The 11534-nt window shown below is 40.4% G+C and overlaps 1 protein-coding gene across 2 annotated transcripts in view; it reads right to left on the reverse strand.

The window, feature by feature from the left end:
* Positions 1 to 2711, reverse strand: part of ELOVL6 (ELOVL fatty acid elongase 6) — a 144804-nt gene extending 142093 nt beyond the window's left edge. For both annotated transcript variants that reach the window (XM_063458355.1, XM_063458354.1), the window contains exon 1: positions 2416 to 2711. In XM_063458355.1, the coding sequence (XP_063314425.1) occupies positions 2416 to 2504 (89 nt within the window). In that variant the 5' untranslated portion in view covers positions 2505 to 2711. The remainder of the gene's footprint in view (positions 1 to 2415) is intronic.
* Positions 2712 to 11534: the final 8823 nt, after the last annotated feature.

The raw sequence follows: 11534 nt of genomic DNA on the forward strand, positions 1-11534 counted from the left end.
CGCTTGCACACTTGGATCTGACGTCGGCAGGGGGTGGAGAGTTCCCCAGCACAGAGAGAGCCTGGCGCTGGAGAAAGATAAGTGGCTGAAGGGGTTTTAACCCCTTTAGCCCAGCGGGAGGGGGGCCCTGAGGGTGGGGGGGACCTAATGACCCTGTAGTGCCATGAAAACGAGTTGCTCATTAATTGTGTAAGATAAAGTAAATCACTTTCCACCAAACCTTGCTTCCTATCCATGCTGATCACTTGAATGCCTGTGCAAAATAAATTATCTGCCCACTTTTTAAGCAGAATTCAGAACATTTCAAACTTCTCAGTTTTATTGAATACCAAGTTCTCGCCTACTGCCATCTCACCTATTGCCAGCTTTCCCAAAGCTTTTTAATTTGATTATATGGCATTATAAAGACTTCTGAATAAAGGATCATCCCTTAGAATGGAAGCTTGTTTGAGTAGGGCTCTCAGTCAGCACCTTGTGTTTCTGTACGTCCGATTTGTCTTGTTGCAACTACTTGTTTGTTAGTTCACTTATTGTACAGCACTGCAGAATTTGTTGGCGCTTCATACATTATGATAATAATAATAATAATACATAGATATAACTAAATCTCTCCTCCAAGATCTAAAGGATCAAGTAGATTTTGGTAGGTTTTAAAACGTGTTCTTTGAACTGCTGTATAAGGGCATCAGTCAAACTGCTATTACACATCATGTTTCAAAAAGTGCAGAAAAACATTGTCTCAGGGTTATGTAACACAATTAACCTACTGTATATTAGATGTATGTGACTGTGTTGGGAAAAGTACAATTAAATAATCAAATCTCATAAGGCCTTTTAACTAACAGATCTTGCAATTCAGCTAATATCCTTTAACCCCTTAAGGACACATGACATGTGTGACATGTCATGATTCCCTTTTTTTTCGAGAAGTTTGGTCCTTAAGGGGTTAATCTATGCATGCTGTCAGATAAGATAACACATATTACCACATTTGGAAGTAATACATTATTTTACACATCACCATGCCACTCAAACCAAGTTATTGAAGTATTAAAATTGAAATCTGAATGGGAAACTTCAGGCTAAAATTTCCAAATTATTTGTTATAGCTGCTTTGAGAGATTTTTTTTCCCCCGAAAAAAATAGGTATTTTAGCCCACATTTTGCCATTCTGATATCCACAAGCAACATCTGCACAGCTCAACGTAAATCTATGGGGATATGTATGAATATGTGTTACCTCATTTTACCTCAGTATTGAATACTTTAAGTTATATCCTGCTTTGTCACAAGATATATTTTTCTACTGATGATTATAATTCATACAATACTAGCATATTCTAAGGAGCTGTGGATCGGTAAAGAGGGTTCAGCTCAATGAGTTCACAGTCTAAAATGACTGAAACATAACTTCATTGTTAAACTTTATTGTACCTTCAGATGCCACATGTAGCAGGCCAGAGCCTAACCCCAGTTATTGCTAATTTCATATAATCAGCATCAATTAAAAAACAAAACAAAACTGAGAACACTGGAAGGTAATGTATTGTCCACTAGCTCAGCCATAAAGCAAACATTTATATGGCCAGCCTCTTCCAAACATAAAATATGAAGACCACTTGCTCATGTGGGCCTACTATGTAAAACATCCCTGTCAATGTGAGCAGTGATATTCTTGTTTCATTATCTGACGGCTTTCCAAGCATTAAAATGGCTAATAGCTGGCTTAGGACAACTCAGGGCCTGAGCAGACAATTTACATATGTCTCTTTATCCTGGCCCAGAAATCCTCTGCTCACAGATGTATTGTGGTACTCATCCACAGGCAGCATGGCATGTTAACTGACTGCTCACTGCAAGCAGCCACACTTACATTCAATACTCATAAAGAGAAATGAATAACATGATCTACAGCCGGCTGCCTTAAAGCAAGAGTGCTGATGTACATAGTGCTTTCATTCATTGGCTCTGCTAGGGCCCCCATTTCAGAGCTTGACCCTTTCACTGCCACAACGTGAGAGCATGCATTTTATGCATATAGCCAGTGATACATCCTAGTGGATTTGCTCAATCTTGGCTTTTCCGGGGCAACGTTCTAAAATGATACAGGGTGAAGAGATTTCCCACTGCAACGTTCTAAAAGGATACAGGGATAAATCTCCCAGGGCAACGTTCTAAAAAGATACAGGGTAATATCTCCCAGGGTGACGTTCTATGAGGATACAGGGTAATATCTCCCAGGGTAACGTTCTCCAGGCGTGCAATGAATGGGGGGTGGGAGGTGGATGCACACCACACTGCATGTCACTCCTACAGGAGGCATTTGTATGTATATAGGAGATCTCTTCAACCACCACGAAGCCCAAGCCCACAATAAAATAAATACAGTCAGCTTATATAGGAGAGAGCACCTACCAGTTTTCTTGCATCCACTGGATGGCTTCATTCTCGTTAAATTGCTTCTCGAATTCGTATTCTTGCAAAGTCAACACTGACATGTTCATTGGTGCGACCTGCTGTGAGATACCTGGGGAGGAGAATCAGCCTGATCCTTCTTGGATTGCCCCTTATGTGTCACAAGCACACACACCTCCTTCCAATATCCCTTCCCTGGGTGTCTGTGTCTCCTAACTGTACCCTTGATTTAGCATTGCTCTCTCTCTTCGCCCTATCCTCCTCCCGGGTCACACATTCGCCTCCTCCTTTCTTCTGCAAGCATCCACCCTAACTGCTCACTGCAGCGCTGCGGTCCTAAAGCCCTCACTCCCTGTACAAGAATCACCTGACACCCACTTACATACTGACACATTCACAAGAGATGGAATTACATCTTGAGAGGATACTGAAAGGAACATGGACTTTGATCTTTTTTCATGTTAACCCCTTAAGATAATCTTATTCCATATGGCAGGAACAAGCCACTGTTGATATTTTCTATACAATGTTTGTAAATACAATGTAACAACTTCATAACTTGATGCACAGACTGCTCCAAACTATATCACAGGGCACTTCTGAGCACATTAAATTAGATGTAAACTAGTAATCCATTTTCCAGCTATCCCCTAAAATTTCAATATTGGCCTGTCTACAATGACTGTATTAACCCTCTCTCTCCTCTTGCCTATCATGGCCATCACATTCCATATATTTTCAGTTTTCATGCAGGTTAAGTGAAAAGTTGAGAATTAATAACAATAAAATAAAAACAATAAAATAAAATTCAGAATAAAGTTGTTATGGTGCCTGGAGTGTTCCTTGTAGTACTCTAATAGGAGCCTTTCCCACTATTTTCTTCACAGATCAAATGAGAAAAAGTAACTAACAGAGGGAAAAACAGGGTAACAGTAAAAAAAAAAAAAAAAAAAATGTAGGGCGCTATAACTTTGTGAAAAAGCAGTTCCAGGCTCTAGGTTAGTACAGTAGTTTTTTGTTTGTTTGTTTTGTTTTTCATTAAACCCTTCCTCCGGGAAGCAGAGATGGCCCCACTTTTACTGTAGGTAATTGCAGAAAAAAAAAACATACCGTGAGTAGAAATCATCAGCCATTTTTTATGAGTTCTCCCCAGGTCAGCGCTGGCGCTATACGGTGCTAAAACTGCCCTGCTCTAAGGCAGAATGGCAGGTGCCTACTGTTCCCAAATGGGGGTTGGGAGCTCTGACCTATATTAGGCAATGCATGAGAAGAAAGCAGCTCTCCAGTGGGCCACAAGGAGAGGATCCAATCCAGCTCCCCCAGAGGAAGACTGGATGTACTTAGAAAAACAAAATACTAATAAAAATCTTTTGCGTGTGAGTGGGTGATTGTGGCTGTTTGTGCATTTCACCATGTATGTGTCTCTTTGGTAACTTGTGTTTGTTCAAATATATCTGAAAGTCGGTGTGCGTCTGTGTCTGTGCTTACATTATGAATCTATGCATGTTTGTCTCACACAGTGGGAATCTGTGCATATGTGTCTACAACTATGCTGTGATCCTCAGCAGCAGCAGCAGCCTGAAGCCCTCTACAAATATAAATAAAAATGCCCAATGAACACTCTTCTACTGCTAAATGTTAGGCAGAAAAAGAGGGTGGCTATAATAACATCATTGTGTGTCTAGTTGAATGTTTAGCAGTGTAATTGTGTGTGTATGTAGTGATAGTATATGTGCGTGTCTGTAATTGTCAAGCAGTTTGTGCAAATCTGTCATTGTGTCTCACTGTGTGTGTATCCCATGACTGTGCTTGCAATTCATTTTTGTCAGTGTGTATCTGTGTTTGGGACCATGTGTGAGTATGTATGGAGGGGGTTGCGGGTATTTCTGTAAGGGTATCACAGAGCCCCTCCAGCGGACACATGCTACTTGATACAGACACATGCAGACTGCACATTACTGTAAATTGTATTGCTACAGAGCTTGGCCATCCAGTCAAAGACACTACTATGAGTTACTATGAGTCCGTGTGGCAAGCAGTATGTGGGCCGTACTAAAAGGATTCTCAAAATAAGGTTCATGGAACATCTTAATAACATAAAAAAGAAACTTGAGACCCACTCTGTACCCACCCACTGTAATGCCCAATTTTCTTTTTCCAACTTTAAGTGTGTGGGAATTGAGAGAGTATTACCCTACTGGAGGGGAGGAGATAGACTTAAGAAACTATCACAACGTGAAACCTTCTGGATACATAAACTCCAGACCCTTCATCCTAAGGGACTAAATCATGATATAGATCTCATATGCTTCCTCGATTAATGTAATTTTTTTCCTTTGGTTACCCCACGGCAGTGCCCTTATGGGAAGGATTTCCCTTCTCTTTTCTTCCTTCTCTTTTTCTTTTCCTTTTTTTTTCCCTCTCCTTTTTATATAAAGGTTAGGAAATTTGTATTCTGTGAGATAAACTCACATCATTAAAATTTAAGGAACAGGTTCACTAAAGATATTTAACAAATGGATACCACCAGATTATTAAGATACACTATTTGTAGTACTTTATATTATGGATGATACGATCCATTTTTCTTTAATATACGTAACACATGAATATATATAACAAAAAAAAGAAAAAATTATATAGTATTAATTCACACTTAAAATGAATTTAATAACATGGTTTGCATTAAAGGTGTTGTTATAGATAATTTTTCATATATTTGTGTGTACTTGCTGGTTGTCTATTAATATGACACCACTAATTATTATTACTATTCTGGAACTCACATGTAATATGACTATTTAAGTTGTAAGATGATCCACCTAGTGAATTGATCCAGTTTAACATTAAATGCCACACAAAAGATTTTATAACACTGATAACATATATGGAATATGATAATTTTTTGATAAAGGGTTAAACTGAGATTTCTGTGTATTTAACTGTAATAACAGGGTATTAGGAAAACATCAATTGGATTTAGGAGTTTTGTGCTCTATAAATCCGACTATTTGGACTGTAACCACTTTCTGTTGCTAGGAGACCGTTTGTCATAACATGCTTCACTTCCTATTAACATTAGGACTGCTATATCCTGGGCGACCTCTAGGTGGCAATATGTCTAATCGCTTTTCATTTTTGAGTTGGAACGCATAGGGCAATGGAACGCGGAAGTACAAATGGATTGTTACTTCCGGTTTCCGGTTTCATCGTTTGGCGCCAAGAGTGAACGTCGGAACAACCTCTCCACACCTGAACAGGTTTGATGAAGGCTCTGCAACTGAACATGATCAGCAATTGAGGGTAACTCCCACCGGATCCACCAATGAACTAAGGGCTTTGCCCTATTTATAGAGACTCATAGGGGGATAACACTGTATGCATTTTTGTACTGATTGATTTTATTTATTTGTATCTTGGTCCCTGAGGAAGTTCCTTTGCATAGGAACGAAACGCGTAGGACCTTTCCTTTTGCTTTTATTTCTACTGAATGCGGCTAATATTCATAGCCTTTTTTCTACAATAAATTTGCATATTTATTTTACCTACCTCTATTGAAGTCTCATTCCATTTTTTGGTCCGCTTGGAGTTCCAGTGGAGAGTGGAGACGTTTAGCCGCCCAAATCTATCGGGGCAGGCACCTATTCTGGCGTATTATTCACTTTGATCTTGTGAGTGCATTATTGTATCAGCGCATTACTTTGTGTTTTGCTGTATTACACTATGTATCGTTTTCTGTTCCTGTTCTAGATTATGTACAGCCGTATCTCATTTTCCTCTGTGTCTATGTATTACTATGAGTTGTATTGCACAAACTGCGCAGGGATGTGGAATTCCTATTTCCTGGTAACTGGGACATTTAGTTCTAGGCAAGCTTTTTTGCCTCCCTTCATCTGGATATATCTTCAATGTGCCCTTGTCCCTGTGTTTGAGACCCTCCCAAGTGTGCCTATATCTACTTTTTTTCCTCACTGATCTACAATAATTAAATAGACAAAACTAGCAAAAAGATTTAGAGGGAGAAAATATTAAGGAGTGGAATAGAGGGCATGAACTTCAATTACTAGAATACAAGAACTAAAGAACTAAAGAAATATCCAACCCAATTGTGTTTAGAATCTAAAATGTAACTTTTATTACAAATCTCATAAAAAACATCCGTAGAGCACTGTTGCTGCGTCTGTTACATATTTGACAGGAGGAGTCCAGGAGGCAGGAATCATGGATTACCAAAGTCGTAGTCGAGGAAAGCTAGCGGTCAGGTCAGGCGGCACGAGTTCAGAGACAATTAAACAGGCAGAGGGTCAGATACCAGATAAATCAAACAAGGCAGGATAGGCACACTGACGTTAACACCACAGTAAGCACAGTATAACTGAGCAATGAGGTAGAGGTAAACTGAGATTATATAGGGGAGAGGTATCCACCTCTCACATACTATTGGTTTAAAAGTAATTAGTCCTTTAAACTATTTCAGGTGTACTGTCCCTTTAAGAGGTCGGCTTTCAGGTGCGCGTAGTGAAAGTGGAATTACACGTGGTTTCAGCTGGGGCTTCCTGCGGGTCGCAGCGCGGTGTGGAGAGCCACGGTACTGCATCTATGTGTTGCAGGGATGCAGGCTGACTGCACCCGCTGCTGGGTACGCTGGAGTCTTCGGCGTGTACTGAGAGGAGACTGCCGCAGCCGTGGGCGGAGACGCGGCGAGGGACCTACAAGTAAGTGCAGCCGTGACATGCACTTGTTGAACAAAGATCGAATTTAGACTAAATAATTTAATCTAAAAATAGCCTTAAGGTAAAGATATCAGAAAAAACAAACTGATAAAGTCTGATATCCACAGTTCAACCAGAATAACTGAATATTATCCACACCGGTTTAATTTAGAAAGAAGTAATACTAATACTTTTGACACTCTATATACCTGTTTATCTGAGGACACATTTCTGTCTTTCTAAATTAAACTGGCGACAAAGTGGTCAGTAACTATGTCCAAAGAAGATCTTCCAAAGAAAGATGAGTTCCCTCTTATGAGTTACATGAGGGCACTGTAGTAGTCATGGAAGACATCATGGTGTATGAGTCCACTCAAGAAGAGCATGATCAGTGACTACATTGTGTACTACAGACAGTTGGAGCATCAGGACTGAAGCTGAACAAAGATAAATGTCACTTTGGGAATATGGCACTGTGCTACCTTGGTCATATTATTAGCGGAGATGGCATTGAGCCAGATGCCAGTAAAGTTGTCACTACTGAGAAAATGAAAAGCCCTTCTGATGTAATTGAACTAAGACAAATACTGGGCCTTGTGAATTATTGGGGCACATTTCTACCAGAATTATCCTCAGAGTTACATCTTATTACAGAATTGTTAAAGAAGGATGTTGCTTGGACCTGGGGACCTCTATAGGAAGAGGCCTTTGCACTGGTCAAGTCAATGTTGGGCTCTGACACTGTGCTGGCGTTTTATGACCTTTCTAAAAAGACAGTGGTTTGTGCAAATGCTATCAGTTAGGCCTAGGAGAAATATACAAAGAAAAACAAGTATGGTCACTCACACCAGACAAAATGAATGGGTGGGAAAACAAACACTTCTTAATAGACAGTGGTAACAGCTTCCTCCAGGGATAACCCAGCAATTACCCCTTAAATATCAAGTAAATGCAAACAATATGGAGACTACAGCTGTAGATCTACAACATAAAAAACAAATAATAGTGTAATACTGTATATAAATATGTATGTGCACTATAATAGGTAAAACTCACAAGAAGGATGCAAATAGCTTGCCCAAGGGTGCCTGCCCTGATAAAAATGGAGGCCAAATCCACTCCTCTTTCTCCAATGATACTGGAACTGGACTCAGGATAGGTGGAAAAAAATTCTGCTTTATTGTAAAATAGTATAAAAACACAGTAAAATTTATATACCAGGTCCTATGTGTTTTGTCCTATAAGGACTTCCTGAGGGACCTCCTGGTATTCAAAGCCACAAAAGTGTAATGATAGCAACAATATAAAATAAAATCCAAGAAAAAAAAAAAGCACTGCTATATTTCTTGGATTATTTTATTTTATATTGTTATTACCAGTCGCAGAGAGCGCATGTCACAGAACTGGATGGTTTAGTGATGTTTCAAGACCGTACTGTCATACCTGCCAGTATGCGCAGGGCCGCCACCAGAAATTTTGGGGCCCCTAACTGAGCTCAGGGTCTTGGCCCCTGGGGGCCCGCCTCCAAAACCGCCCACAGAGACCGCCTCCAAATCCCGCCCACAGGAATACACACACAGACACAAACACATTCACTGATACAAAAGGACACAGATACACACACACACACACACACACTGATACATACTAACAGACACACATACTGATACGCATATAGGCATACATACTGACACACATACTGAGACATACACACATATACAGACACACAGGCGTACATAGTGACAGACACATACTAACATACATCAGACACACATGCATAAGGACATACAGACACAGACACATTCATAATGACATACAGACAGACATTCATACTGACATATACACATTCATACTGACATGCAGACATACATACACTGACATTCATACACACATAATGACATGCATACAGATAGACATACATGCATACATACATGCATACAGACATACATACAGACATACATACAGACATACATTCATACAGACACTGACATCCATACATACACACATTCATAATGACATACAGACATACATTCATACATACATTCATACAAACAGACATACACACATTCATAATGACATGTAGACATACATACACTGACATTCATACACACATAATGACATGCATACAGATAGACATACATGCATACAGACATACAGACATGCATACAGACATACATACAGATATACATACAGACATACATAGTTACATACATACATTCATACTGGCATACATACATTCATACAGACACTGACATCCATACATACACACATTCATAATGACATGCAGACATACATACACTGACATTCATACACACATAATGACATGCATACAGATAGACATACATTTATACAGACAGACAGACATACACACATTCATAATGACATGCAGACATACACACAGACAGACATACATACAGACAAACACACACACAGACATACATACACACACAGACATACACACATACATACACACACACACACAGACAGACATACACACATACAGACAGACATACACACAGACAGACATACATACAGACAGACATACACACAGACAGACATACATACATACAGACAGACATACATACAGACAAACATACACACAGACAGACATACATACACAGACAGACATACATACAGACATTCAGACAAACATACACACAGACAGACATACATACAGACAGACATACATACACACAGACAGACAGACATACAGACAGACAGACATACAGACAGACATACATACAGACAGACAGACAGACATACACACAGACAGATATACATACAGACAGACATACATACACACAGACAGACAGACAGACATACACACAGACGCAGCGCTGACCAGGCCCCTGAAGATATGGGGCCCATCGGGTGGCCCTAAGTGCATGGGCCACCCGATGGGCCCCATCAGTGTGCGGGCGCTGGCGCAACTGGTTGTCACCCCCTGATGGCGGCCCTGAGTATGCGGCAAGAAATTTTAAGTCAAATTAATGTCAGCCATTTAGGAAAAGTGTAGAGAAAGAGCAGCCATGGCGGTGTGGTGGCCTGGAATCAGCACTAACTTTGCAGAATACATATCAAGATGTGCCTTTTGCCACGAACGTCAGCCTACACAGATGAGAGAACTTCTCCCTCCTATAAAAAAAATAGCTGTGTGAACTCAATTCAAAGAAATATCTGGTTGTTTTATACTACTATTCCAGGTATCTTAAAATTGCACCCTTAGGTGAGGCAGCCAGCATGGCTGTCATCGCCTGTCTTAAAAGCATGTTTGCCAGATGGGGTATACCATTGGAGTTGGCAGGCAACAATGGGATGCACTTTACTCCCATGGAGTTTAGATTTTTCAGTAGAGAGTATGATTTCCTTTACTCTACTTACTGTCCATATTACACACAGGCCAATGGAATGGCAGAGGGAGCGGTTTAAACAACCAAGTTTGTTTTGAAGCAACCAAAATCTTACTTGGTCCTCCTAGCCTACAGGGCGACCCCAATTAAAGCCACAAGACGTAGCCCTGTAATGCTGATGTTAGGGCAACAGATTTGTACGACGTTGCCTTCTTTGGGGACATTCCAGTCTTCCTCACCTATTCTTCCAGAGGACACTCGGAGTAGAGATGAGGAGACAAAGCTGAATTACAGATTCTTTTAGAATAGAAGACACTCTGCATGCCTATTGCTGTACATGAGCCAAAGTGTCTGAGTCAAGATGGATGATGAAAAGAGGTGGAAGACACCAGCTACTGTATTAGGGCATTTCCCTAAGCCAAGGTCCACACAGAAGGTGGGACTATTGGCCACCACAATAGAAGGCACCTTCTGCAAGCCCTGAGGAGTTAGGGGCTACAAAGAGTCTGGTGTCTCCACTGGAGTCACAACCATTCTCACAAGATCTTGGGGAAGGTCCTTGCAAAATGACTTTGAGTGGCAGAGTTATGAAGCATCCAGAGCGCTACCGAGATTAGTACTGTAGTTAGAACAGAATGGGCAGAATAATCCCATCACCACTGTGGACTAGGGTAGTCTACCCTGATGTCCAAGATAGTATAGTTATTATAATATAGTTATTTCTTTTTCTGTTTACTTGTCTTGTTTGTCTGTTTAAAAACAATAAATAATGTTATTAAAAAGGAGGACATGTAATGAGAGCCTGAGTGACATCAGAAAGAGGGTTGGTTTCAGAGGTGGCAGGGGGGAACTAACAGTCAGTTTTCAAATATAATGCTGCTGCTGAAGATGGTGTCTCGCCTCAAGTTAAGTGCTACAAAAAAGACATGTTGAAACCAGCTCACTTTATTATATGCCTTTTCGTGACAGAGGGAGTGATTTTTATTAGGGCTAAATGTGTGGGAGAGTGACAGTAAATGGGGAGGCTAAGCAGGAAGGGAGGTTTGTAAACACTTTC

Source organism: Pelobates fuscus, chromosome 6 (genome assembly GCF_036172605.1).
Source record: "Pelobates fuscus isolate aPelFus1 chromosome 6, aPelFus1.pri, whole genome shotgun sequence".
Classification (NCBI taxonomy): domain Eukaryota; kingdom Metazoa; phylum Chordata; class Amphibia; order Anura; family Pelobatidae; genus Pelobates; species Pelobates fuscus.